This window comes from Protopterus annectens, chromosome 13.part0, assembly GCF_019279795.1.
Source record: "Protopterus annectens isolate FY-2018-M chromosome 13.part0, PAN1.0, whole genome shotgun sequence".
In the NCBI taxonomy this organism is placed as follows: domain Eukaryota; kingdom Metazoa; phylum Chordata; order Ceratodontiformes; family Protopteridae; genus Protopterus; species Protopterus annectens.
In genome coordinates, this window is record NC_056747.1 from 1127549985 (window position 1) to 1127577781 (window position 27797).

The following is a 27797-nucleotide window of genomic DNA, read 5'->3' on the forward strand; positions in this document are numbered from 1 at the left end:
CTTAGTACTTCCTATACTACCACTGTACAGATTATGAAATAGCTAAGGTTAGCAACAATAGAATGCTTTGCACTTACCAACAAGGTGACCATGAGGAATCCTATCATGCAGGAAGAAGTGGTAGAGTGAGTCTGTGTGCCAAATATGGGAATTATGGGCACTGACAGGATGCTGGGTGGGCACACAGGTGATGCACTGCCATGCATCTCACACTACCTGGCAGTTAATGGAATAGTAGCCCTTCCTGTTCCCATACTTCTCCCCCTGTGGTCCAGATGAGGCCTTAATGGTGACATGGGTGCAGTCTATCACACCAAGTACCTCAGGAAAGCATGTTATCCCATATAAAGCACACAGAGGGTGGCGCCCTGGATTAAATCTGTTTAGATGTAATTTGACTTCAGAAGAGTGGGAGTAGGACAAAGGCAAACAAATTATAGATCAACCGTCCAGAGCTCATAAAAGGTAAAAATTGCCAGTACTTTTCTAAATGACAACCTTATTTAATATGGAGAGGCATGTGAGGTGCAAAACCCAAGCGTGTACATTTTGCATAGAGGGCTAAAGCCTTGACTATGACTCAGGCCACTTATATTCAATCAGCGGCTGAGCATCTGTTGGAACCAGCACAGGGAGGAGAGGAGAAGAGCTTAGTCTGTTCATCTCTCTTCAGTCGGGGGGGGGGGGGTTGTGCTAGGCAAAATCTTCATGGTTGAATTCACAGCAGAGAATGATAATCTTATGGGGGTGCACGCCCCAAAGAAAGGACAGCAAACTGACTACATCACACCCAGACACATGGATACACATCGCAAAGACCCATTTCAAGTCAACTTCTTAGATATGAATGTGCATGAACAGGAGAGGATAGGGCTTAATAAAAAAAAAAAACTCCAATCTCCCTGCATGTGGACAATGGTCCCACTCCTGGTCTAGTCAACTATCATTCCAGGAAACTGTTGGGCTAACAGGCTGCCACCCAGCGGAATGAGCAGGTTTGTAGAACAGCCAAGAAAGCAGGACTTAATGCTCAACATAAGTGACCAAGCCAAAAAAAAAAAAAGTGAAGTGCAAAACCCATGGCAGTGGGGATGCACAGTAGGAAAGCCTTGCCAAACAAATCTGATAAGAGTTTGTTAAATTGAGTGACAAAAGCAGTAAACCAGGGTGAAGCTGATGATATAATTTATCTATATTTTAGTTATAAGTCATAGAAAACAGCAACTTATAAATCTAAGGAAGCTCCTTTGAGGTTTGTGTTAGCTGCACTGGGATTTATTTGCAGAGTTCATGTCCCAATAAACAGACTTGGATTTCTTAAATGGTGCTTTTTGTAATTCACATCACTGCTTTGAGAATAACCATGCACTTCTGCATATTTGGACTACACTGCATAAATATGATAACATACACAGATTAATAAAGAAGCTGGACAGTTTTGAAGTGGGCAGTGAGGTGGCAGTCTCAAAAAGAGATGACTACATAGCAATCACAGAAGGTAATAGTAAATTTCTGTAGTAAGAATAGGAATTAATAGGGGGTCCAAAAGGTTCGTTATTGAGACAAAGGAAAGTCAGGTTTCTTGGCACGATGACAAGTTTTGCAAAGAGTAGGTATACTGAGTGGTATAGGAAAAAAAGTGAGTAAAACTGCAGCTAAGCTGTTATGTGTGGAAGATTAAATTTAATGCAAAGTAATGCACGTTGGAAAGAAAAATCCAGGTAAAGACGTTGGACTGAAGAGTAGAGTGCCTTCAACAGCAAAAGAGAAAAAATCCTTAGGGTATTCTTTGTAATTAAGAAAGTCGATTCACTTTGCTGAATCTTTACTTATGGTGGTCCAAGAGCTAAGTGATAGGAGATCCTTTTCAGTAGTTCTAAAATGTATTTCTGACCAGGCTGGCCTTCGCTGCCTAAGACTAAAATTATTTCAGATAATGCTTTCCTCAGAGAAACATTTGCAACCATTTTAAGCAAGTAGTTGTAAAATGAATGAGCATTAGCAAACCCTCAGGAACTAAGGGACTACAATGCTATAAAACTTTAATAAGCTGAAATGTTTTACATGGACAAAGTACTTGATCACTTTGTCATCTGCTCCATCAGAAGACAATCCATTTAAATAGCACCCATCCTTAAAGTGACAGGATCAAATAAAAATGGAAGCTAAAGATAAACATGAAAAATACAAATTAAATTAAAAATAAAATGAGTGTAGAAATTCCAGTTTCAATGTCCCACGTTTTACTCTTTTTCATTTGCTCAATGACATTTTGTTCCAGTCATTGTCAAAAATCATCTTTTAAAAGAAAACTTCCTCAGGAAATGCATTTCAATTAACTATTAGTTGCCTGCATAAGAATCTAATGTTATTTTCCATTTATTTATTTTTAATTAGAAAAATAAATTTTCTGTAGCATTCTGTCACTATCATTCTAAACCTTCTCCCATTTTAAGCAAAAAAATGTTCCTTCTCTTTTAGCCACAGGCACCTAATCAGAAGATCAGAAGATTAAGTCTGACTTTATGGACATTATCCAGTCTTTCAGAAAGATATTGCAAGAATGCATAAAAGCTGTATGTGATGTTCTCATGTATTCAGAAGTGACAAGGCACATGAAGTCAGAAATAGGAACTACAATCTTTTATGATATTCTCTTTCCACAGCTACTTGCCACTTGGGGGGGGGGGGGTCAGTATTTCTTCAGTACTTCACATTTTTCACATTTTACATGTTATGGAATAATATATTGCTCCAATGAGCTAAATCAAGCCAGCTGCCTTTGTTCAAATGGTTTCAAACTGTGCAGAAAACTGACTGTGTGCACATTTCCAAAAGTGTCTCTGAATGTTAATCACACTGGATGCTCACATGTGCACTTTGGTTTTACTTGTTACATATATACACACATCACTTCATTGTCAGATGCGGTTTCCATTCTATACCACTGTCTTAATGGTCCTTCTTCATTTTTACTTTAATTTAATTAATTTATCTGTTGACCTTTCCACCCTGGACCATTTTTAGGCACATCCCATGCCACAAGGCAAAAATAACTACATTATATACATTTGGATGATTTAATTCAGCCAATCAACCAGCATGTTTTGGGGAGGTGGAAGTTAGCCAGAATACCCTGAGAAAACAAATGCAAACAAGAGGTTAACATGGAAAATTACACACAGTGACCAGAGGTCAGAAATGAACCATAGACCTTGGCGCTATTATAAAAAAATTCTAAGTCATTGAGCTGTATGTGAAATGTGATAGCCATTTCTGATAAGTGTTTTAAGAGGAATGGGGGAATATCTTGCTTGTGGAAGAGAAAAATAAGAGGTTCCTATGACAACCATTCAGAAAGAAGTGCCCAGTATTTTGTTGTTCTATCTGTACAGCACAGAGTTAAAGCAATGAACTATTAATGAGTTCCATTCACCCGTGGACTGTACGTTTCTTAACAAGTTACTTAGCAGCTCCCAGGACAGCCCTGAAAACTTGTGCATACTGGGTCTTACATGCTTAAAAAGAAATGTATTTTCAGGGCATTTCTGGACTTTTCGTAGTTTTTCAAATATCTTCTGCAAAACTTACAAAGCCAGATGAAATTGTTTCTTGGAAGGCCTGCAAACAACCTTTTTCTTGTCCTCAGACTATAAATATGTACTATACTGCTCAGATGTTGATTACAGTACTTTTTGGACATGACCTATCTCTGCCCAGCTTTAGCCTGCCTATAGCCATTCCATAGTTTAGCCCTGTCTCATCTCCTTCTCCTCTTACAATACTTTTCTAAAAATGTTATCCCCTCCCACATGCACAATGTGTACCTCCCGACTGACCATCTGCAGCTTTGTGTGGAAATGCAGTGCAATGCCTCTAGCAGGATCATACACTCTGTTGTGTACTCAGGAGATTTTTTGAGATGCCCTAACTGGGTTCATCACCACATGTAATGTCAGTCAGCCCTACCCTTACTCTCTAATTCTTAATTTAACGGCCATCTGTCTTGTGATCCCGGCACAAACTTATTACAGTGGAAGTGCCCAGTCATAGACAGAAGTCCATCCCTCCTTTCAAGAATGTGCAGGCCAACATAACGCTGCTTGTCCCTACCCATTGTCTCCAGCTCCTCCAGTGACCAAGCAGCTAATCAGGCTTGGAATGCCTGGGTCACATTCAGTATTCCATCATTCTACAACATGCAGCCAGACTTCTGAACCAAAACCAGCATCGCCATAGAGACCAGACTGGAAAAATTCAACCTAAAGCATTCAGTTTTGCTAAACATGGCCCTCCCTCGAAGTTATTATCTGCAAAATTTATTAATGACAGTGTGGAAAAATACTGAAGTCAACATGTTTTGTATTCTGTATTTAAAGGGTTAAGCAGAAAAATGTTCACTGCGTGCAAACTGAAATGTTCTGGAAAATGTTGATCACTGAGGAATGCAGGAGTTAATCTTAAACTGCTGATAAAGTTAATGGTGCAAGAATAACTGTGGTACTGGCTGGTAAAAACAAGTAATCAAACTATCACTTCTAATTTATGTTCTGTGTGCTACGTGTATGTACGTGCAGGAGGGTCTATATAAGCAGAACTCAAAGTACAAGTAGCCAGACTGCTGGCATATTACTATCATGTAGCAGATCTCCATGCATGTAAAATAAAGCTGTTTTACTTGCTTACAAGAACTTGGTGTGATTCTTCCAGAATATGTTAGAAGAGTAAAATCTTTCGACATAACTGGCCCCTGCACGGCGCGAATCGAACAAAGAGAGGCTGAAAACCTGCGCAGGTGGAGAGAGATCAGGCTCTCCTCGAATGAAAGACCTCCAACTGAAACAGGTTGAAATTAGAGGCCAGTCACTCTTTCCAGATTCAATCCGTGAGGTGGCAGCGAAACAGGGCGGAGGAATCACAAAGGTAAGCAAAAAGAAAAGCTATTTTTGTTGTTTCTGATTGGAATTTTTGTCTAAATTTTAAGGGACTAGTCAAGGGAGAAATTGAATTTTCTCAAAGTATAAGGGGTATATGTGAATAGATTCCATATACAAGAGATCTCAGGAACAGGAATAGTTTCTCGTAAGAGAAATGGGAACAGGAACCAGTTGCCAAAGGCGACAAAACTGAAGAAGAAAAGTTAATGTTTGATTTACACCCAAAGAATGTAAAGTATTTAGATAAAAGGAAAAAGAACATGGGTTTAGTGGATGTTTAAATAAGTCAGAATGTCAAAATCTAGTAAGATTACTGCAAACAGGCAGGAAATAAGACAAGGAAGCAAAGAAGGTAGGGATTCCCAGGCACAGAAATGGCTGGAGGAAGCAAATAAAAACATAAGGAACAAAATTTGAAAAAGGGTGTGGTAATTCAAGTGAAAAGATGTGTACTTTGTTCAAAAGGAAGATAATGAAACTTCCATAGTCAGTCGTAGTCACCAGAATCCCTCGGCCCCTCCCATCCAGTATCCAGACCCTGCACAGGTTATTGAGGTGTCCCGACCAGGACCCACCGCAATACCAGGCTTCGTGAGTGCCCCCACGCCATTATATTACAGAGAGAGCCTGCCAACACTCTTGACTTACGAGCGGAAGTATTAGGAGAGAAGGGGACTGGAAAATTAAGGAGAAGGTAGATCAGGAAGGAGAGGAATACCCACTGATAGAAGTGGCAAATCCTCAAGCGGGCGCAGAAGGCGAGGGTCCTACCATATTGGTCTACCGACCGTGGACCCGTGATGATATCAGCGGTAGAGGGGATTCCCCATCCAAAAGTAGATATGCGTAAATTCCGTACAGACGTAGGGGGCATGAGAATGAGTTATAGATTAAACGCTGTAGAATTTGAACAAGTAATAAGGCAAATCCTAGGACCTGATTGGCACCTTATTTGCGGAACTTGGGACCCCTGCTACCAGAGAAAGGGGAGCCTTGCCGTTTAACTCAAGTGTGTAGAACCAGAATAAAGACTCTCCTAGATAAAATAGAAGAACATTGAAGCCCAAAGCAGATTGGACTTGCATTAATCAATGCGTTCAATCAGATGACGAAACCGTAGACAATTATCTACATCGTCTCACACAATGTTTTGATGCTCATAGTGGGTTGATTAAGGCAGAAAATCAGGCCAATGACTCGCCCTATGAACAGCAACTGAAACATGCATTCCTAAAGGGCTGCAAGACAGCCATTGGTAACTTTATACAAAAGCATATGATCACACACAGGACAGCGCCTACAGCCCCTTATGGATTATGCTAGACATGCTGAGAAATACCTGAAGGAAAAAAAATAAAAAAGCCCAGACTTTTACAGTTAGTGAAGATGGAACTTTAATGTTAGTTCAAGGTTCCGCAAATCGCGGAAGAGGGCGTGGCAGGGGAAGAGGACGAGGACGTGGAGGCATAAGTCATTCTGAGGATTTCGCGGGTAGGCAAAAGAGATGGGAGTGTTTTAAGTGCGGTAAGAAAGGACATTTCGCCAGAGATTGCAGAGGACCGGAGAAACCGATGGTTGCTTCCGGTGGTACCGCATGACTATATGATGGTCAAAAAGACGTAGATGGAGGGTATGAGGAAGAAGAAGAAAGTGAAAATGGGGAAGTAGGTACAAGTGAAGACGATGGGTGGGGACAGGAAATGGCAGAAAATGAGAAATATCAAATGGTAAATCTAATAGCACTAGCATCAACTATGCAATTGGAATCCCAACCAGTGATCACATTGCAAGTTGAGGGCAGAGACATAGAATTTCTTTGTGACTCAGGGGCTTCTCGAACGTTAGTCAGAAGTACTGCCATATCATCCGATGTTACCTCGGATGAATATGTGCTTGTAAAAGCAGCAAATGGTCGTATTTACAAAGAGCCATTGTCCAAACCTCTGTGGTTTACCGACCCAGAGACGAACCAAACCATACGGTTCCGAGTAATAATTTCAGAAATCTGCCCAGTACATTTACTAGGAAGAGATTTAATGCAAGTGTTCGGTATAGCAGCCGTCCCAACCTCCACGGGATGGTGGCAAGGAGAATAGAACTGAATAGTGCAATGCTATTAGAGGGGCAGGGAGATCTACATTACTGGTATAGTAATGATTTGATAGAGACAGGCCCCAGAGTGTAGTGACGGCTCTTACAAATTTGGCATTAAGCAAATACGGCATAACAAATCCGAAGGTGTCAGATCCATTACATTGCACAATGTATTACAGAAGATGTGCCGGACCTGATTTAGAATACGAAAAGAAATTTCTTAGTTTTAAAGTCACCAAACTAGTATTGCATAGCCTTTTTGGGACACACTAGGTAATTCTGCAGTCACATGTAGCCTTACAAGGGATATGCAGCTGCTGTATAAGAATGAATTAACCACACATATTTCAGTCACGGAGGGTGAAGGAATGTCATGGTACCTCGTGGGTAAAAAATAACTGAATGGGTAGGATGGACACCAGAACAGTTGGCAGGTAAGGGCATTCAGGTTCAAAAACTTAACTGGGTTACACAAGCCAGACCGACTGCACCTCAGGGAAGACAAACCGATACAATCCCTGGGACATTATGACTATGTCTCCTTACCCCATGGAAGAATCTCAATTGCAGATGATTCCAAACTCATTATGGTCGCAGGGTCAGCACGATATCGGACTGATTAGAACGGCAGGACAGGTAAAGATTACACCCAAGTCAGAATTTAGACCTCATAAACGGCAGTATCCCTTGAGCAGAAAGGCAGAGGAGGGCATTTTACCGGTAATCTCAGCACTTTTGAAAGCTGGAGTATTAATTCTGTGCACAGACTCACCGTGTAGTACGCCCTTATTTCCAGTAAAAAAACCGGATGGGACATGGAGGATGGTACAAGACTTACAGGCAATAAATGCCGCGGTGGTACCTCGGGCCCCATAGTCCCGGATCCGTCTATTCTGCTGAACGATATCCTTCCAACAGATAACTACTTTTCTGTAATTGATATCAGTAATGCCTTTTTCTCTATTCCCTTGCAGGAAGATAGTAGATTTTGGTTTGCATTTACGTTTATGGGCAAGCGTTATACCTATACCAGGTTACCGCAGGGATACTGCGAAAGTCCGACCATCTTCTCACAAGAGATGTCCACCAATTTGGCTCAGTTCCAACCAGCCCAAGGGTGCCACCTACTGCTGTACGTGGATGATATCCTCCTGGCCGCGACTACGGAAGAACTCTGTAAGTCCGAGACTATTCAACTACTACACTTTCTGGCACACGAAGGACATAAGGTAAATAAGTCTAAGTTACAATTTTGTAAATTAGAAGTATGTTACCTGGGTTATACTATCTCTGGGAAGGGCAGGTAATTAGATGACAGCAGAAAGAATGCTATTTTACAAGCCCCCATGCCAACTACAAAAAAAAAAAAATGATGTCCTTTTTAGGCATTACGAACTTCTGTCGTAGTTGGATTCCCAACTATGCCGAAGAAGTGCACCCGCTATCAGACTTAATTTTTAGGATCAAGCAACTGATAGCTGGGTCAGCAACATTGGGGTTTACAGATTACAGTAAGACCTTTATGCAGACTGTAGATTGCAAGCAGGAATTTATGACATCTGTTTTAATGCAAATGTATGGAGATAAGTTAAGACCATTGGCATTTTACTCTAGCAAATTAGACTCAGTAGCACGAGCATTACCACACTGTGTGCAAGCAGTAATTGCAGCCGCTTTGGCGGTACAAGCGTCTGCCACGTTGGTATTGTTCCATGATCTTACGTTAAAGTCCCGCACTCTGTAGCAGTCATCCTTCTGCAGGACAAGTTAACATTTCTGTCACCTAGCAGACATTTATCTTGTATGACTACGCTGTTATCGCAGCCACACATGACAATTAAAAGATGCACTACCTTAAATCCAGCGACATTGCTACCTGTTGCTGAAGACGGTATTCCGCATGTATGCTTAGATCTCATACATTCTAAAGTTCTACCAAGACCGGATCTTAAAGATCAACCCTTACTACATGCGGACTGGACACTGTTTGTAGATGGGTCAGCACGCAAAACAGAAACAGGCACCACGCAGGTAGGGTATGCAGTTACTACTGCAACTCAGATAATAGAGGCAAGACCACTCCCCGGGAACTTATCCGCTCAAGCAGCGGAACTGATTGCTGTGACAAGGGCATGTCTCCTTTCAGAGGACAGAAATGTCACTATCTATACGGATAGTCAATATGCCTTCTACGGTGCATGTGTTTGCTCAGCTATGGAAAAGTAGGGGGTTGATTACAACCTACGGGAAAGACATTATGCACAAAGACCTAATCCTTGAATTACTACAAGCCGTCCAACGGCCACGGGGTTTGGCCATCTGTAAATGCGCTGCTCATACCCGTGCTAAGGACCCGGTATCACTTGGTAATGCCCTAGCAGACAAAGCAGCCAAAGAGGCAGCTATGTCCAGTACCTTTTCACTTGAAACCACACCTACAGAATTACAACCAACAGATAAATTTGATTTGCAAACCTTACAAGTCATGCAGGAACTTAGCACAGTACAGGAAAAACAATGCTGGACTAGGTATGGTGTTAGGCAGAACAAAGGAATCTATGTGGGACCGGATAATAAATATGTTTTGCCTACTAATCTTTTAGATATGCAGCACTAGTTGTGCATGGCCCTTCCCATCTGGGCCCTGCAGCTATGGTTAGAATTATCCACCTTACCTTTTGGACCAAGGGTTTCATTGCATATGCAAAACGTTTTTGTCTATCCTGCATAGTATGTGCTAAATACCACGGGAGGGGTCAGAGTTGCTCGCATCATTTCCAACACCCCCCTATCCTTTTCATACAATATGTATGGACTTCATCGAATTGACCCCGGCACAACTAAAGAAGTTTGTGTTAGTAATAATAGATGCATTTACTAAGTGGGTTGAGGCTTTTCCGGTGACACATCCGGATGCTCAATCAGTGGCTAAAATTTTGGTCAATCACATCGTCCCGCACTTTGGACTTCCTACACGCATCTACTCTGACAACGGCACACATTTTGTCAATCAAATCATACAGAAACTGTCTACAGTTTTCCAAATTAAATTGAAACACCATTGTGCCTACCACCCACAGTCAGCAGGGTTGGTGGAACGCCATAACGGCATTCTAAAAGGCAAGTTGAGAAAACTCATGGCCGAGACACATCAGTCTTGGATTACCTGTCTACCTCTAGCCCTCCTTTCCATGCGCACAACTCCCACCTCAAAAGGAGTCACCCCATTTGAGTTGTTGTATGGGAGACCTTATTACGTCCCGCAGTGGCAAAACTTGTTGCCTGCGGAACGTGAGGGGGGTGAGGAGATAGCTGAGTACATGAGGAAAATGCTGACCAATACTAACAGCTGTTTAACGAATGATTGTTTTTCAGGTTCAAGAGACGACAAGATCACGGAAATCAGACCCGGCGAGTGGGTCTGGATCAAAATAATAAAACGCAAGAATTGGGCATCCCCTAATGGGAGGGCCCCTACCAGGTGCTAATCGCAACTCCAACAGCAGTTCGGATTAAAGAAAGGTCCTCATGGATCCACCTAACGCATTACAAAATCATAAAACATTTTAAGTTAAATAAAGACTTGAGTTCCCTGAGGAACAAACAGACAGCAGCAATCATGAAGGACAATAATGAGAATAAGAGAAAATGGTTCTATTGCAATGTTTTATTGTTTATAACTATTGTGATTGTAATATTTCTGTTTTGGACATTTCTGTCTTTTAATGAAGCTAGCCATTCAAAAAGAGACAAACACACCAGCTGGCATCCAAACTTTAATACATATCAAGCGATTAAATATGCATATGCATCCTCAATGAATGTCTCAAATTGTTGGGTATGTACTGCAATACCTACTGTACACAGTGGCTTAATGTTAGGGACAGCCCCTCTGGGAATAAATGATACTTGGAATAGTTTGTTGTTTGAAACCACAGAAGTACCACTGAGAGACAAGGTGGCGCTGCCTCTTCTGGGGCCAAAATGGAACAGTGTGTTTTCAAAAGATTGAGAAAGTTAAGGTGGGGCTGAGCCAATGTAATTTGACAATAGTTCATAATTGTACCCTAGAAGGGCAGTGTGAGACTAAGTTTGGAGCTATAAAAAGACATCAATGTAAATGATATTAGTTTTGTTGAAAAAATGCTGTATGTATATGGCCTGTTATTTAAGGGGCTAAAGCCAAATGGGAGTTATAAATTTGCAACCAATATTACCATCAAAACAAATGATTGTTATTTTATTTGTGGTAGGAAAGCATATAAATGGTTACCATATGGCTGATCACGAAGTTGTTTTTTGGGTTATCTGATACCATGTATGAGGCACGCAAATGCGTTGCCTCAAGGCAACATACGCAATGCACCTTCTCTTAATAATCCTATTACTCCCGTGGTAACATTGATGCGTCATGGATTTATCACCATGACTTGGCACACGTCAGCAGCAAAGGACTCTCACATATGGACCTAGGCGATGATGTAATTGCTTGGGCTGGTATTTTGCCAGCATATGGGACAGTAAAATCCATCTGGGAACTGAGAAAACTGTCAAAACTGTTAGAGACTCTGAGTAATGCGACATTTTCAGCGCTAGAATTGGTGACGGACGAATTAACGGCGATGAGAACAGTAGTGTTGCAAAACCGTATGGCGCTCGATTTCACCCTAGCGGCGAAAGGAGGTACTTGCGCTCTGATACACGAGGAGTGCTGCTCGTTCATCCCTGATAACGAGCACGCGATTCAGAGCCATCTTGAAATAATTCAACAAGTTTCTGAACTGACTAAACCTGGTCCAAACCCCTTGACTGACTTTTTCCAAAACCTGTTTGGAAACTGGGGTTCTGTGTTGATGAACATTTTAATTGCTGTATGTGTTGGTGCAATCATATTTTTGCTGCTTGGCTGTTGTTGCATACCATGTATCAAAATGATAATATCTCTGCCAATGCTACAAAAGCATATTTCTCTGATTATGAGAAGGTATACAACGTATCTGGGATTGTGTAAAATAAACAGTATACAAAATGTTGTAAGGGGGGAAATGTGGAAAAATACTGAAGTCAACATGTTTTGTATTCTGTATTTAAAGGGTTAAGCAGAAAAATGTTCACTGCGTGCAAACTGAAATGTTCTGGAAAATGTTGATCACTGAGGAATGCAGGAGTTAATCTTAAACTGCTGATAAAGTTAATGGTGCAAGAATAACTGTGGTACTGGCTGGTAAGAACAAGTAATCAAACTATCACTTCTAATTTATGTTCTGTGTGCTACGTGTATGTACGTGCAGGAGGGTCTATATAAGCAGAACTCAAAGTACAAGTAGCCAGACTGCTGGCATATTACTATCATGTAGCAGATCTCCATGCATGTAAAATAAAGCTGTTTTACTTGCTTACAAGAACTTGGTGTGATTCTTCCAGAATATGTTAGAAGAGTAAAATCTTTCGACAGACAGTAATAAATGCAATGAACTAATGACAATTATTATATATTGCCGACACATATGTTTCTGTTCTTTTAGTGTGATGACATCAGTGGTAATCAGCATGATTTATGATTCACTAGAGTAAAAGCCACAATCAGAGTACTTTATTGCTTACTAAACATTTTTAATATTACTGGGCCTTCAGTGATAAAAAGAAGTATAATATTAAACAAAATGTGAAATATTCATTGGTGCTAGCTGTTCTTTATCATTACAGTACTAATGTACTAGAACCAGATCAGATATTATGCAGGATAGAAAGATGTGAGGAAGTAGTATTTTACTGAAAAGATTGTAGCTGCCTTTGCAGATTTTTAATGGATGATGAAGTGGTTATGTATATGACTAGATAAAGTAATATAAGTAAACAAGCACGCATGTAGCAAAATTGTAATACATATATTAGGGGCTGTGAAAATTGACAATGCAGAAAACATCTAGGTTGATTAAATGGAAAAATATAGAATAAATAAGTTTCTGGGTCATATTATAGGTGCTAGTTTTTCTTTACTGATGGAGACCTACAGATGTTGAAATAATAGTAATACATGCAGCAGGATGTGATGCAAGGAGGGTATGTCAGAATTATGAAACTTATGAGAGTGTACTATTGTACTTTAAAGGTAGCAAATACCTTTAACAAGCTTACAATATACGTAGAGACTGTGTAGTGTGTGTGTGTGTGTGTGTGTGTGTGTGTGTGTGTGTGTGTGTGTGTGTGTGTGTGTTGACTAGATATGATAATGTAAATAAACACACGATGATGGTACAGTGACAGTATGCCAAAGGCTTCAACAATGGAAGAGACAGTGTACATCTGGGACGACTAGGTTTTCCCAGCTGTTCTTTTCAATGGTCACATCCTTTGCAGGTTAAGAGTTATCCTATGTTTATGGTCTTAAAATATGACAACGAGCAGGAGTGAATTGGATTGCAGAACCACCCTTCTTAGTCCTCTAGAAGTTTTAAGTACTTTTGTGTTTTCTTTCTCTCTCTCACTCTCTGTGTGGTGCAACTTAGATGAGTCCCTTGACAATCTTTACAACTTCATGATGGAGGCCCCATTTTTGCAAACCCATTTTTGTGTTGGTGGGATCATCTTTACTTGAAGTAACATCAGTACAAAACCAACCTTATTTGTTATCTGTCTTTATGTTATTGGAGGATACACTTGACCACCTTAAGCAAGTTATTATGTGAATCACACCACTAAGTTTTTGAAATTCATATTTTACTGGTCAAGTGACAACAGTGAATTTTTAGATGGAACTTCATATAAAACTTTGAATGACTAGTGTTTTGATCAGCTGTCTCGTACTCACATTCATTCATACACTTTTAGAGTAATCATCCTAGATGGCTCATGCGAAATGTGGTGAAGGGATAGATAATTCATCTGTCAAGATTGATTTCAGTTGATTCCCGTTTTTCTGAAAGAAGTGGACAGTGGAAAGGTATGTTTTTGGCAAGGGGTTACCCTGGAGATTTGGTAGATGAAGTGGTTATGGAGATCAGTGGTAGAAGGGGCATTGGTTTTGCCCATATCTTACAAAAATATTGTTTTTTAGAAGTGGAACAAAGGATTCTAACTCAGGGAGGTCAAGAGAACTAACATATTCTGCTTGAAATGAAAGGGTTAAAAAGGTGGTCAAGAAAAATTGGCCACTAATTAATGTGACAGCAGAATGGGGTCAGAAACTGAGCAATGAATCATCATTTGTTTTTAAAGGGTATGAGTATAAAAGGATTCTTGGTAATCAAAGTAAATTGTGGTCAGATAGCTGCAACGGATAGCACTGCATGTACAAATGTGGGTTATGCATGTTATGTAAATATATGCAGGATAGTTCACATGTCACTATTAGTGACTATCCCTGCAGAATAGGTACACATGGCCATTTTGATTGCATAGTGTTGGGGGTTGTTTATTTAGCTAAGTGTCTGACATGCAAAGTGTTGCGTTTAAAGGAAAACTTTACCACAGATGAATTAGCAGGTATATGAACATTTATATGCTATCCATAAGAAAGATAGCAATAATGCACTCTTTAAACATTCACGTGAGTGCAGTAGTTCTAAATGTACCAACAATAGGGGTGGTGACTGGGACTGGAAGAGCTGACTCCAGTACAGAGTTGACTTGGTAGGTTCGCATTAACACATACGAGCATCAAGCATTAAATGATTTTACCTCCACTACAGGTATTTTGAAGCCATGGGCAGCAAAACGTTAATAGGGCATGCTGAACAAAGTTTTTGCAAAAATGTTTTCATTAGATTTAGCTTTTTACTATACATATTTACTTATTAATTTGTTTAGACTGCATTTCACTGATGTGTTTTGTCATGTGATTGAGCTGGTATACTCTATTTTAAAACAGTGAGTTTTTATGTGTGGCATTTGATTTTCTAGTGAAGTCCCTTAGTTGTACAAGACAAAAGTGCTAAAAAAACAGTGGCAAACAGTTTTTACCAGTTTGGCAGTTTTTATTTTCTTTATCAGTTTTTAGTTCTTTAATATTAATAAACACATTTGTGGTACACTGACATTATACTGAAAGATGCAAAAACAGATGAGACAGTACACAGCTGGGAAGAGTGGAAAGGTCCAGTTGTCCTGTTCAGTAGTCACATTCTCTGTGGGTTAATTAATTAATTAATGTATTTATTTTACATTTGTTTACTGGGAAAGTCCTACTGGACACAGGTCCGTTTTCAGCGGAGGCCCAGGAAGAAAGGCTCCAGTTAAAAATCATATGTTTACATAAAAAAAATCACATAAAATGCAAGAGTACATAAAATAAAATGCAAAAGTACATAAAATAAACAATACGAAAATCAGCAAAACATTTTTGTCTGTGGATAGCAAGTTAAAACATGGTAGATGTACAGCACATAGTAATAAAGATAAATATTTTGAACATAGTTCCACATAGTATGTAGCAAGAAGATAAACTTTATTTTTTATATAGTGTTGTTGATAGTATAGTACTAATTGTTTGGAAGTCCACCATTTTTACAGTATCCGGTGGTCTAGACAGTGTGCTAATCTCCTATTGGTGGTTTAGCTGTAGGAGTCTTCAGAAAAGAGTAGGTAAGAGGGGTAAGAGAGTATCATAGCTGAGATGATGTGGCTAGTGTAGTTGTTAATCAGAAGCAGCATCACCGAGTATTTAGCAGCATCACTGAGTATTTGAGCAAGAATGAATTGGAGAAGTGCGGCAGAGTTGATTAGTAAACATATTGTTTGGAGAGTAAGATTGAAATAGTATTTCTAGTTGGTTAGATTTTTATTTTATTATTTATTTATTTTACATTTGTTGACCGGGCTAGTCTAACTGGATACATGTCCATTTTCAGTAGAGGCCCGGGGAGAAAAGCTCCAGGAAAACATACGAAAAATTAATAAGCTTTACAAAGTAAGAAGCAACCATTGTTACATAAACATTATAACAAAATAACAAAAATTAATTAAATCAATTTTTTTTTCAATAGTTGTACATAGTTATAATAGTCAAAGTAAACAATAACAATAATATATATATAAAGATAGATGTGTATGCAAAACATAGTATATAGAGGTATTGTAGGGAAAATTGTAGTGGATGTAGGCTGAAAATAAGAGTAAAGGAAAAAAATTTTGTCAGGGTTGGTACAACAGCATAACCAGTGGTTATTGTTTACTGCCCTCTCCGCTGTTTATTTTTAATTGTCTCGCCATGTTAAAAACATTTAACATAGCGAGACACTAAAAACAATGTTTTTAAACACTGCCTCGCTATGTTAAAAGACTTAAAATAAGCAGAGATCTCGTCTCTTTATTTTAAAAGCTGTCTCTTGCGTTTTGAGAGATCATGGTATAATGAAAAATAGTTTTAGATTCCTTTTAAAAAGTGGGAGTGAGGTCCGAGATGTAAGGTCAGGTGATAGTTGATTCCATACTTTTCCGTCAGAGTTAGAGAACAAGGAGTTGCCTGCTGAGTTTTTTGATTTGGTAGTATTAATCAACATTTTGTTTGAGGAGCGTAGGTTCTTGAGGTTATTATATGGTAAAATGAGGTTAGAGAGTATAGAAGTATATAGGAGTATAGAGAGTATAGGCTAGATGGGTAGAAAATCTGGTTTAGTGGATCTGTATATGAAAACGTGGTTTAGTACTGAGAATAGTAGGCATATAAGTGTTATGGTTGGAACAAGCTGTTATTTGATAGTTTATCCTGGGGAGTTACAGGAGCAACTGTTAAGACCTGTTTTTAGCAATGAGTTTATTTTAGCGAGTGGTCTTAAAAGTGGAAGTGAGTGGGATTAAGGAACTACCATTCTTATTTTTTCAGGACTTTAAACTGCTTTTTATGATTTTTTTTCTCTGTGATGCAACTTAGATGGGTCTCATGGCTATCTTTGCAACTTCATAATGCAGCCTAAATATAACTAATCAGTCTATGTAGGTTGGGTCAGTTTATTGTGTTTAATGCACAATCAGTGATGTCAATGAACATAGAAATAAGTATAGTTTCTGTATTTCCTGAACTATGGCAGCGTTTACAATATATGCATGTAGAGGCTAGTTCCTGAATTTCAGAGGTACATTTTCATCCCCTTCCTCTCATGAAATCTGCCTTATCTTAATAAAGCAGATGTTATCACAAGGAATTCAGAAAATGACTAAACTCTCATATTATTAACTCTTGCAAGTGCAACAACTTCAAGGATACAAGCTAAACAACTTCTCTTGTCATTCACATAGTATATAAATACTTTATTTTGGCATATATTCAGTTCTTGAACTTGGCTTTACTCTTTAATCCTTCCCCATTTCTCAGTTCTAATACTCCTTATTCTGTTTGTCCTCTCACTACACTATATTAGACAATCTGTTACTCTGCAGTAGCATTGTGTTATACTAAGGATAACTATAGATCTAGGTAGCTTTGACCTAAATATGGTGAATGTAACATTGTATAATGCTGCTTTTATTTATTCTTGTGTTATTAAATGCCTCAAAACAGTTCTTCAATGTACTTTAACTTTGCTTAGCTCTCATTTTGTGGATGAAAAGTGTCCCAGGGCTTGCCCACCAACCCATCAACAACAAAAAAAATAAAATAAAATAAATTAGCAGGCAACTAAGGTAGTCTTTATCCTGACTTCAGGCAGGGAAAGCTTGTAGGTGACAATCTGTGAATAGACCTTTTCCCCATTCCTGGTAGCTCTAGTCTCATTTCATACTTACACAGTCTGCATGGTGACAGAGTAGACACTACAGCTGGTGGGCTTCTGGATTTCCAGACTTTAATTTTAATTTGATGGGTAGGTTAAATCTCACACAATTTCATCCTTGTTGTACCACAAGGGATTTCATCAGGTTATGAGTTCTTGTGCTGTCTTTTATTAATTCCTATTTTTTTTTTGTTAACGGGGGTAGGTCCCCTATGCACAAAGGTTCAAGATCACTGATAAGTTAATTGACTTGCCCAAAGTCATGCAATTTGTTTATGGAAACTGAGGAAAAGAAATGCAGGATGGCAGGACAAAGCTCTGAGCTAAATTGCAGACAGTGGTTCTTTATCATGCTATAACATACTTTCTCTCCTGTAGGTGTGTTGCAAGGTAAAGGATGCATGACTGTTGTAATCACTGGTCCTACAGTGTTGAAAGGAAAAAAGCTTGTGAATTTTTATGTTCATAGCATGAAATCTATGGAAGCGTTATCACATCTATAGAATGGAGATGTGACGACCAATCAGCTTTTGAGATTCTCTTATTTTTTTCAGTGTATAACCAGGGTATCAGTTATAGTGAAATGACAAAGAAAGAGTCCTCATGCTCAGCAAAAAATGTGAACTATAATGCTTTATTAAACACCTGAACTTAAAAAAAGGGCAGGAATGTATCCTTCAGACAAGAGTTGAAATCTGTCATGGAGGCCTCCCTCACCTCTTCATAGCACTAAATGAACATTCATGCTACTTTTCACGTATGTAGGCCTACACTATTAAAAGGTCAGGATCTACATTTTGATAAACACAAGGTTAAGTTACATCAGTTTGTTGACCAAGGTGGAGGTAAAGTGAAAGTGGGAAGTAAATAATATTACAAATTTCAGTACTGGATAAATATAACAAAAACAATTCCTAAAAAATGAAGATGTGTTAAAAAATTATTTGCAACTTTTGAGTGCGAGAGTTATGGGTAAATAGATTATAAAATTTATGGAGAATCTTAATGATTTTGCTTACTTTACTGCTTAAAGTTAAAAAAATGTAATTTTAGTGTTGCATCTGTTTATTTTTTTAATCATCTACAACATTAGATAGTTAACTCAAACATTTGCCCACATTAACACCCCTTTTTGTTCTGAGGTGGATTGCTGTATTTAATGTGCTTGTTGCACTGAAAGTTTAGGCCAGTACTGGAAAATGACCAGATCTAGCCAGAAAACACAGAATGGTATTAGAGAGGTCAACATTACTGCAAATATCACTTCTAAACAAATTTGGTCTTGCCTGCCCATGCACAAAAACAGACATTGTCTTGTTTGGTGATATAAATTTATGATGAAATGTGCGTTATTTATTTATTTACTTATTTGATTTTTTTTTTACCTAAATCCAACCTTTGCATAGCCTCTGGCTATATCCACAGTGTCCCCTCACACCCAACCCTAGATCCCCCAACTGCTCCTTACCCGGTACCTTGAGTAAACCTTAAATGGGGGAGCCCCCCCCGACTCCTCAAGAAGTGAACCTATTGTACTCCTTGTTTCAGCTCTGGAGAGAAAGGCATCTGATGAGAAGTTGTGGTCGTGGAACTGGGAGCTATTGTGACTGAATCATCCAGTTAAAGTATGTAGCATATAGCTAGTGTACTGACATCACAATGTGGTCTCCACCCCCCTGCTGTTAGTGGGATGACATGTGAGGCTTCTGGTTTCCAACAAAAGTCACACAGTCATCAGATTATCTCAAGCTGTCCACCAATGTAGGAGAGATGATCACTGGCTGCTTCATCCTGTGCAACCCCCCCCCCCCCCCCCCATCTCAACCAGTGAACCAGGGTATGTCCCAAACTCAGATCACTGGTGACAGATGCCTTACCGCTGTGTCATCAAGCTAATTATGAATGCAGGACAGGTTGTTTGGCTGCAGTTAGCAGGGCACAAATTAAATGTCCTGCAAAATGTGGTTTTGGTTACTGTAAAAATAAAGCATCGTTTGCTAAATATACGGCTTTTAAATGACCAGATTGAGCCTTGATGACAAAGATAATAATAATCTTTCTAAAGACTACATATATAGTCCTGGCTAGCTTATTAAAGCTGTTTACAAATGAGGGATCAAATTTGGGAAAACCCACCAGAACCGTTTCAGAACGTGCTTCTGATGCCCCCTCAAAGTCTGTTTTATACAAAAGGCATTTCAAAGTAAAAACAGCATTATGAACCACATTAATAACCTCGACAGGTCTGCCAGGGTTGCAACAAGCCATGTGTCAGTTATGAGAATGCAATATAATGTGAATAAGACAGCTATTCAACAATGATAAAAGGACAGAAAAGGTCTGCTGAGATGGAACACTCAGATGTGGTTGGGAGAGGGAAATCAATAACCGATAGTTTAAGAGGTGGGTGTGTTTATAGCCAGCAATGCTGATACTCCACTTGCTATTTTAACCGCCTAATTATATATACGCTGCTCCTTACATGGAGAAGGTCATATCTGGTCAGCTCACTTAATTAGTTAACTAAAAGTAAACAAACCACACAGATAAATAATAATCTAAAAAAGGATATCGTCTGCATATTTAAGCGCGTCTTTATTGTGCTTATACCAAAATGGGCTTAATTGCCAGTCTTTTGGATGGTAAGTCTGGTACTAGCATTTTGGTGTGTCAGAGCATCATCTCCTTGAGATGAATTTATCTGCAGGGCAATTACAGTGAGCTGAGCTGTAAATAGCTGCCAATAATACCTGAGACTAACGGTACACGCTCCTCTGTCACCTGGATGCAGGGAAGATCTTTGCACGTCTCCGTCAAGGGCAAAGCATCAGACTTAGTGCACGTTACAAAACTATTTTTAAACAAACATTGTGTTTTAGGGGTGCTGTAACCCCCTGCTAGGAAGAAAAAGGAGGTGCTAAGGTAGGATTTATGAGCAGGCTCCTGAAGGAGAAACCTATAGCGCGATTTAATGGTTTGAGGCGCTTGAGACAAGAGGGCAGGAGGATTGTTAATAGCCTCTGTGTTGGTTGGCGTGACAGGGTGTCCTCCGGAGGTGCCACCTGCAAAGGGTCCGGTTTGGGTAGCGGCTGAGCCTGAAGAAAATACTCGGGTTACCCCCACACGACGCTGTGCTGGGTAGGGACTAGTCCGGTGTTCAGTGCAGCAAGTGGAGGAGGAGGAGGGTAAATGCAAGAAAGAGGAGGGCTCGTGTTTCTCACGTGTTCTCCGTCTCTAAAGAACTGTGTGTTTGGGCCCCTCCACACTGCAAATGTTCCGCATGCAGGAATCCTTTAACGGGTTCTGGTGAATGGCATTTTATCATTACTTACAAATCTAATCTATATGTTCAATATATCTATGCAAGATGGGCCATTTAAGTAAAGCAGACATATGTCCATTATAAACGGAGACCATAAAAAACATTCTCGTCGGTAAGGACCTGCACCCTGAGAAACATTCCTAGATGCTGGACACTCGGTGCAAGAGGAAAAACAAAAAGAGAAGGGAGATCGGAATCAAGGTTATGAAATCATGAGTTGTGGACGAGCCTGGATCATTACTGCATTAATCTACCTCTCGTCGGCAGGTAAGGCAAGCTTCAGCACTCCATGACAGCACGGCTCTCCTTATTAAATGTGTCCGTTAATAAATGCCACTTAATGCTACCCAGTGATTTAGGTGGGTGAACTCTTGTTAATTAAACCAGAAGGGTTGCTTTCTGTTAATTGTGGTTGCAGCAGCGGATCTCCTTGGTTTAATGCCTTCGCTTTCCCTGCTGCCTTCGCCTCTGACTGCTGTTATTCCTGCAGACCTTTTTGCTGCATCAACACAATTCCTGCAGTGCTCTGTACACCCTAGTGTTACCAGAGGAAGATTTAATTTGGGATTCACCATTCATTTGGTCTTTTGTTTGTATTGTTAGATATTACAGTCTTTCACTTTTTTTATCACTGCTGGCTCACTTGAACAGTAATGTAGTACCTCTATCACTTCAATAGTTTGCATCCAGAGACCAAAAACAAGCCCACTGTGTTTTGAGGGAATAATGTATGATATGGTGGGAGTTTGGAGCCTTTGGGTGTCTGTTCAGGTTTTCCAGTGAGTAAACCTTAGGCCTGTAGGACTTCCAATGACTTGTGATAGGTCATCATGGTTTTTGTGTCCCTGTGTGTGTGTATCTGCACGTGTGTGTCCAGTGGGGTTGGTGCAGAAAGGTAGTGCATTTAGTGCCAGTAGCACTCCTGCACCTTTATTTTATCAAGGTGGGAAGAACAGAAAGTAACCACCTAATCAAAACATTCAACTCTTGGAGTGCAGCTCTGCTTAAGTCAGCTTGGGTGTGTATGACCAAGGGAGGCCTTTCTTTAGTTTTGCTATCACTTCTTACATTACGTTTGGACCAGTTCCGCTCTACAAAACATGGATAGGTTCGAAGGATGGTGGGGTATGTGAAACTATAGAGGGTTCTGTCTGTGTTTCATTTCCATGGGAGCTCCGAGGTCAGAGCTGAAATAACAAGTTATAAAGAGCCTGTTTCTAGGAAGATTATTCCATTTGATACAGCCCTCAATCTCTGAACTCTAGTAAGTGGTTACATCAACCTGGGACAGGAAATGCCTGTTTGTCTTCACCCCCACTAAAACAAGACTTTTGTGATCACTAGAAGTTTTACAGTGTTTTTTTTTTTTTCTTTCTGTTTCTTTTTTCTTCACATCACTTTCCCTTCATCACTTTGCCATTCCAGGGACACTGGAAGAAGATGATCTCTGGCACTGGGAACAACAGAAATTTTCAAGAAGAGGTAGAAGAGAAGCTTCCCAAGAAATCACTAGTCCTCAGAGACTGGTGTTGCAGATCCACTCGCCTAATGAAATCCAGCACCATAGACTCAGCACCAGGGTCAGAGAAGGCCACAGACGGACTGGGACGTACCACAATGTAAGTAGGATGGCACTTTCCTTATGGCAATGTTAAGTTCACATCAGTGCTGTTCAAAATATCAGTTAGGAAAGAAAATAAAAATAAACAAAAAAATGAAATGCTGCAGAAGTGGGGCTTGAGAATTGCATAGAAATATAATTCCTCTGTTTTTAGACTGACACTGCCTCTTTAATGCCTTGACCAAGCCTGTTACTACTCCTTGGTAGTATTATAGGGGTATGCATTATTTAAACTGATATAGATCTTGGTGTCTTTTTTTCTTACTGGCTGCAGTAGTTTATTTTTTATGAACCTTCTGTAACAAGTAGCTTGCTGTGTAAGTGAAAACAGTTAATTAAGTGCAATAAACAAAGGAAAAGATATTTGAATTAAGAGTGGCAATGCATTTATTGATCTGTATTTTCCTTTTTCCTGTAAACAAAAAAATGCTAATTACCCACAAAAGTCTAATATAGAATGCAGCACAGCATAATGCTCAGATTTATTAAAGTAGTTTTATAAAATTAAGCACTTTTCAATAAATTTAATAAATTCAAAAAAATAACAACGTAAGCGCAGAAAAGTGTACCAGTGAATTAAATTGACAATAAAGCTGGTTTGTGTTGAAAAGTACAAAGACTAAATAAGTGTTAAACATGATTAACATAATTAAAAGTACTGTAGCAACAAAGAAATACAAATCCAATAGGTGTGCAATATGCCCAACAAAATAATGTGCTGCATGCTCTCCACAGAACTAAGGCAGTTCCAGTAACTTCTGCAGCAGTTCATTTGCTGCATCCACAGGATTGGGGGCCACATTGAAATGACAGTAAACAAAAACAAAAGTTATGTGCAATGATGTTCCTGTCCCAGACCTACAAAACAGGATGATGTTCTCCAGCAGGGATTCTGACATAGTCATAGTAACCCCAAACCAGTTCTGTTTCAAAGTCCATCCATACCACTTGAAGTGTCCCACCAAAGTAAATTACAGTGTAACAATGGCAAAATTATGAGAGTCACAAGCCACCATAGATGCATAGAGCTCTCCACTGATGGCATAAGGCATTGCAAAATATACAGCTTAAATGTTGACTGAAAGCTGTTGATTAAGGCACTGCAGGACAGAGCTGGAGACCTAGGCTTGAGTCCTGCCATTTGCCATCAAGTCCAGCCATAGCAATTGTTGGGCTCAAATTCGACCATTTTATTGGGCCCCCAAGCTGACCCGTCACTTACCCCCCATATCCACCTCTAGCTCCCTTCGACCCAGTGGCCTCCAGTACTTAAGATGATTTCATATTAGGTACTGGAAATATATATATATATATATATATATATATATATATATATATATATATATATATACTATTACTGTACATTAAAAACACAACAAAATCTTTATTAGCTGGTATTTTGTCAAAAACAGATTATAATAAAAGTAGACTATCAACCTATTTTGAACATACTCACTGCACATCAGTATCTTTGGAAACTACTGCACCAAGCAGATCTTACTACAAAGATAAAAGCTCTTCTGAAACATTATACGTGGCAAAATCTTCTGATTTATCACAGTTCTCAACTCTTGCCTCCCATACTCAATGTCCTTGGATGTCAGGATGTGCCAGATGAAAAAGTCAGTGGGGGTGGGCTTGAGTGTTGTAGGGAGACCTGGGGCCAAAAAAGACCATGAAGATTTTTTAAATTCTGTTACACATTCTTATCTGATATTACCCCTTTCTTATTTCATGAGTTTCAAATCACCACCTGCATCTGTTCTGAAATAGATTCTTTTACGAGGCTACAGTAATTCTTATAAATCGATACAGTCAGTATATTTCCATAAAATGCATATAATTGTTGAACTACCTCACAATGTTCATCAGCTACAAATATGATCTTCATCATCATCATCATCATCATCATCCCAGCCTGTCCTTAGAAATGGCATTGCTCACATAGCACCCTACTTACAAAAATTTTTGTAACAAATTATCTTTAGGTTCATAGGTAAAACTACGCTAGCTGCCCTTGTGGCCCATATTAAGCCTAGCTAATTTCCCTTAAAGGTGAGAATCGAATGCTGTACTTTGTGTATGTAAGGTAAACATCTTAACCTTTATGCCGACTCTCAAATCTTTCATTTTTGTATGTTTATTTATTTTTCTAAACTGGGTAAGTAGACTAACGCTTGCAGATCATTTCCACCCATAACCTAAGCCACAAAGGCAACATTAAAGACTATGTGAAAGGATAATTTGGAGTGGACACTAAGCAGCACGTTTTAGCAGAAGGGAGAAAATCAGGATTCCTTAAGGAAATACACATGGCTGTAGGGTAAGCATGCAAACACCGCTCAGCTTGTTTGCTTTCTACAATATATTTCCACCCAAAACGTTTCCCTAGACCAGTCCAGCTGAATCTCATCATTGTATCTGTTCATTTTTCTTTCTTTTTTGCTTACTAGAGTTTGTACACTGGCTGAGGCAGACTGTTCCATGGTTTGTTTTGTAATGACATTCATTGCCGACCACTCATACAGCCCACATCAGCAAAAGAAGACATGAAAATGTAGTACTGCTGTCAAATGTCGAATTGTCCTTTCTTGTCTTCTGTTACAGTAATTGAAATTATGCACAAAGCAGGTGGGTTATTCATCCCCATTTTTGGGTTGAAAGCCATGTTGACTGTTCAGCAGCTACACCTGACTTCCATGAGATTATGAGCATCGAACACTGTGTAACATACAGTATTAATAATAATGGACTAATTACTAGTACAGTGCATGACAGGAATGTAGTCTGCACCAATGGTGGGAATGATAGCTACTGCAGAAGTAGCTGTACAAGTAAGCAAATGCCTCACACTTTACTGTAGTGTTTCTCAGGCAAAATTGTTAGGTTGCAGTAGAAATAATGACCCATCACAGCTTAGAACAGGGCTCCCCATGTGTCCAGTTGGCCTAAGACTAGTCTTGCTTGTCAGTTGCATACTGGTTGACCTTGAACTATCTCAGGCTACCGTTGAAAATGGGACATGTGGTACTAGTGGACCTATGTGTTTAACAAAAGTGGAATAAAAACAAAATAAGTCAATGAGCGAGCAAATAAGTATTGGCCCTTGAGTTAGAATGTTGAACAGTAGGATGTGATTAGTCATTAGAAATACATTTGCTTGACAACTATGAAAGTTTACAAAAAACAAAGTAAAAAGTGAAATATATTGACTTCCTAAGCATATAGTGTGGTAACATCTATTTCTGACATTTCATTTGCTGTCCATGTGTGACCTTTTTTTTTTAGTCATGAGTTGAGCTGCAGAATGGTAGCACAAAATGTAATTTCATGTCACTTACATTATGAGTAAAGAATGCAGAAGTGCAGAAATGCATAATACGGTCTATCACGTAACACAAAAAATAAGGCAGTAGTAGTAGGGTCAACCTGCAATTACACTGAATGTTGACAATAACAAAACTAAACATCAAGTCCCTGAATACTAGATGATTTGAAATAATCATGAAAGGAAGGCAAATCTGTTCAGGTCCCATCAGTTTGTTTAGAAAAATAACTGGTTTACAGGTTCCCAATCTCCTTCAAGGAGAATTATGTAGCACACTGGGTGTTGCATTGCAGCAGGTCAGGAATAACAAGTGACATGCAGATTCCTTGCAGACAGTTGTTTAGTGCCTCTCTGTATCTATTAATTTACATATTTGTTTATTTTTATTTGTTCATGTATGTATGTTTGTTTACTGGGTAGATGGGCTTATAGAAGTACCGTTTTTCAGCCTTGACCTTAGTACCAAGACAGTACATAAACTGAGACTACAGTGCATCACTCCTTATCAAGAAAACTGTGATTTGAACATTTTGTCATTGGTTACATTTACAGTATAGTATGAGAAATCAGTGACCAATAGTGCATTGATTATCTCACTTTGGAAAACAATGATGTGAACATTATGAGAAGAGTATTATTTACTGAAATTGCTAGCCTAGACTAATGTCTGAGGAGGATGTCATACTTACTATTATGTTGCTTAAAAGATGTGCACAGAATTTATTCTTAAGAACTATCAGTAAATATGCAAGGGAATACAAACAAGTAGTGAAGATTACATTATAAAGTGCCATACATGGATATATATTTAAAGCAATAGTTGGTGTTATTCAGTATGTGGAAGGGTTGTTGTAGCAGAAGTCTAGGAAGTTCAGTCTGGAAGTTAAATGCATGGGGGTATTTGTTCAGAAGTTATCACAGAGGCAGGTGCGGCTATTTTTGTGCTTGTCTGAGGTGTTATGAAACCTAAATAATCAGTTTCCTTACTTATTTTCTAAGATAGGTCATTCCGGTTAACAGGCACTCATTTATAGAAGCTTTATTCACCAATTGCCTGAGCAAGGTATAGGCTTTCTGCGTGGATTATTAGCTCCATCTCTGAGGTGGTAAGGGGCAGCGTTAATGTGAATGATGAAAGAAGTGGGCTGTGGTAGTGACCGGGAGTGAGTCTGCTGTTCTGAGGGTGTTGCAGTGTGCCATGTCTGTACTTTGTGAAGAGGTAAATTAACCTATACATTTTGTTTATGGTAATTTGTTGTGATTCAGCTGATCGTACAATGTACGTCAAGTGTCCAGATGTAAATGTCGATATCTAAATCGCTGGGCCTTTTTTACACTGAGCTTCCGCAAGCTATTCTTTGTCTCTGCTGGTCTTTGTGGTAACAAAGAGTGTGACTTTAGATATGGAATTGTTCACTGTGATAGCATTCCTGTCACACCAATTACAGATGTCGGCTAGGTCACTTTTTAATTAGAGCCAATTTCTTAAGTTATAATAATGTAATGTAATTTGCATGGTTGCGTATCACAAGTATAATAACTGAAACTGCATGTTTTGCATGCTTGAAAACTAAACTGTAATTAGTATCAAAAACAAAACAAATTAAAAACTTGTTACATCAGTAAAACACTTTTGCTGGATAGAAAATCCACTGCCCAACCTGTCAAGTCCAAGATCACTGTGCACAGAGCTAAGAGAGTACATAGAATACTCTGAAGTAGCACTGCTGAAGATTTAGTATATGTATCCCCCCCACATTTGCACTTAAGTTTCTACTGTCTCAAG

The 27797-nt window shown here is 39.2% G+C and overlaps 1 protein-coding gene across 5 annotated transcripts in view; it reads left to right on the forward strand.

Moving 5' to 3' along the window:
- The first annotated feature begins 20566 nt into the window (after positions 1-20566).
- The window catches only part of ADAM11 (ADAM metallopeptidase domain 11), a 1438613-nt gene continuing 1431382 nt past the window's right edge, over positions 20567-27797 (forward strand). For 4 of the 5 annotated variants that reach the window (XM_044055102.1, XM_044055103.1, XM_044055105.1 and 1 more), the window contains exons 1-2: positions 20567-21329; positions 22488-22681. In XM_044055102.1, coding sequence (XP_043911037.1) covers positions 21275-21329; positions 22488-22681 — 249 coding nt within the window. In that variant the 5' untranslated portion in view covers positions 20567-21274. The remainder of the gene's footprint in view (positions 21330-22487; positions 22682-27797) is intronic. The other variant, XM_044055106.1, reaches the window with a different exon arrangement.